Source organism: Mauremys reevesii, linkage group 1, assembly GCF_016161935.1.
Source record: "Mauremys reevesii isolate NIE-2019 linkage group 1, ASM1616193v1, whole genome shotgun sequence".
NCBI lineage: Eukaryota > Metazoa > Chordata > Testudines > Geoemydidae > Mauremys > Mauremys reevesii.
The window spans coordinates 10,104,185-10,106,149 of NC_052623.1; the positions used below are offsets into that span (position 1 = coordinate 10,104,185).

Here is a 1,965-nt window from a genome sequence, read left to right on the forward strand (position 1 = left end):
TCCCTGGCTCTCCATTAACACAGTCGCTTTGTAAATGTTTTTACCAGCCTTGGTCTCCTTCCCCCAGTGCACTGTCCTCCCTCTACAGTGAGTGGAAACAACCCCTATACCATTGCATTAGGCCTTAGATCCCCTCTGAACATGTCAGTACAGAGTGGAGATCAGTAGCTCATGTCATCACAGATATAAGGGTCCGGGATGGAATAAGTCGCAGGGTCCTGTGTTTCTTATTTCCTTTGCCACCAACACTGGGGCCAAGTGATAAACTGACCCTTCACTTCACAAACACCCTGATTATCCTCGAACGAAGGTGTTTGCTTTTCATGTTGTACACAATAGGGTTAATCAGAGGAGGAACCAGCAGGTTGATGTAGCCCAGGACAATCAGAAGCAAGGGAGAAAAGCCATTCCAGTATCTGTGTATTAAAGTCAGGCTAAACTCTGGCATGTAGAAGAGGAGGACGGCACAGAGGTGGGAGACGCAAGTGTTCAGGGCCCTGAGGAACTCTGTGTGGGAAGCAATGCTCAGCACTGTTTTGAGGATCATCACATAAGAGAGCAAGATGAGCAGCAAGTCCAACACGACCGTTATGACTGTAATAAACAAGCCATAGATATTGTTGACACTGATATCCGAACAAGCCATCTTCATAACCTCCTGGTGCATGCAGTAAGAATGGGAGAGGACATTCACTCGACAATATCTGAACTGTTTCAGGAGAAGGGGGAGTGGGAGCATTACGGCCACCCCTCTGAGAACACACACCAGTCCCATCTTGGCTATTCTCGGTAGGGTTAAGATCGAAGAATATCTCAGTGGGTCATGGATTGCGATGAAGCGGTCAAAGGCCATCAACAAGAGCACGGAGGATTCAATGCATTGAAATGACTGGATAAAGAACAGCTGGGCAAAACAAGCATCAGAGCTGATCTCCCTAGAGTTGAACAAGTATACGCCCAGTATCGTCGGCATGGTGGCTATCAATAAGCCAAGGTCTGTGATGCCCAACATGGAAAGGAAAATGTACATGGGCTGATGGAGGCTTGGATCTGTTTTTATAATGAACAGAATGACTGAATTTCCTACTATCGAAATAACATACATTAAGCAGAAGGGGAGAGAGATCCAGAGATTTTGGACGTCTTCCTGCCCAGGTATCCCGGTGAGAAGGAACACAGCAAATTTGAATTTGGTGTCATTGACAGCTGACATAATGTACTGGGCACATCCAAGGAGTTTTCTTCCTGAAAGGAAAAAGAACCAGAAGCTAGATGTTATTTAGCGAGACATCTTTCTGCTCTCAGTACAAGCCTGGAGACTCCCAGGAGCTAAATAAAAATCAGCAAAAACAAAATCTTGGATTTACACCACCGATAGCAAGATAGACATTCCCAGACTGGATCAGACCTGTAGTCCATCTAGCCCAGTATCCACTGGCCAGTTTCACGTACTTCAGAGAAAGGTGGAAGGAACCCTGCAATAGTTAGCTATGAAATAATCTTCTCCCAATGTTTCCCCCTGACAACCACTAGTTAGAGATATTTTGGGGAGTAAATCAGGAAGGCTTAGAGCCATTCCAAGAGTTTTTAAATCAGTGCTTACTAGTGTAATTCGATTTTCTGGCTACGCATATAAACATCCGGTCCCTCTTTGAATCCGGCTAAGCTCTTTGCCCCATTCATATCCTGTGGCTGGGAGTTCCACAGCCTACTTGAGCACTGTGTGATTTTACAATTTTGACCTTCCCACAGACACCCTTTCTGGCCCTCCACTTCTGAGTGTGGCCCATTGTATCATGACGTATACAAACACATAGCAAGTGCATGGTGAAAATGGTCATGATATTTATCTGTGTTGCATTGAATATATTTATAAATGTGTTTCATTGCCTCATTATATAGATAGATATAGATACTTATTTTCACCACTCCTGAGAGTCCAAATTATGCCACAGCCTCTTTGCA

General features: G+C 44.7%; 1 protein-coding gene across 1 annotated transcript; it reads right to left on the reverse strand.

Annotated features, from left to right (window-relative positions):
- Positions 1-274: 274 nt before the first annotated feature.
- LOC120400359 (olfactory receptor 51G2-like) lies at positions 275-1,213 on the reverse strand. The gene has a single exon (XM_039528845.1). It carries the CDS (start codon positions 1,211-1,213, stop codon positions 275-277), a length of 939 nt encoding a protein of 312 aa, XP_039384779.1.
- Between the last annotated feature and the right edge of the window lie 752 nt (positions 1,214-1,965).

Excerpts from the sequence above, each read along its gene's own strand:
- LOC120400359 (XM_039528845.1), bottom strand. The coding sequence starts at position 1,213 with ATGTCAGCTGTCAATGACACCAAATTCAAATTTGCTGTGTTCCTTCTC.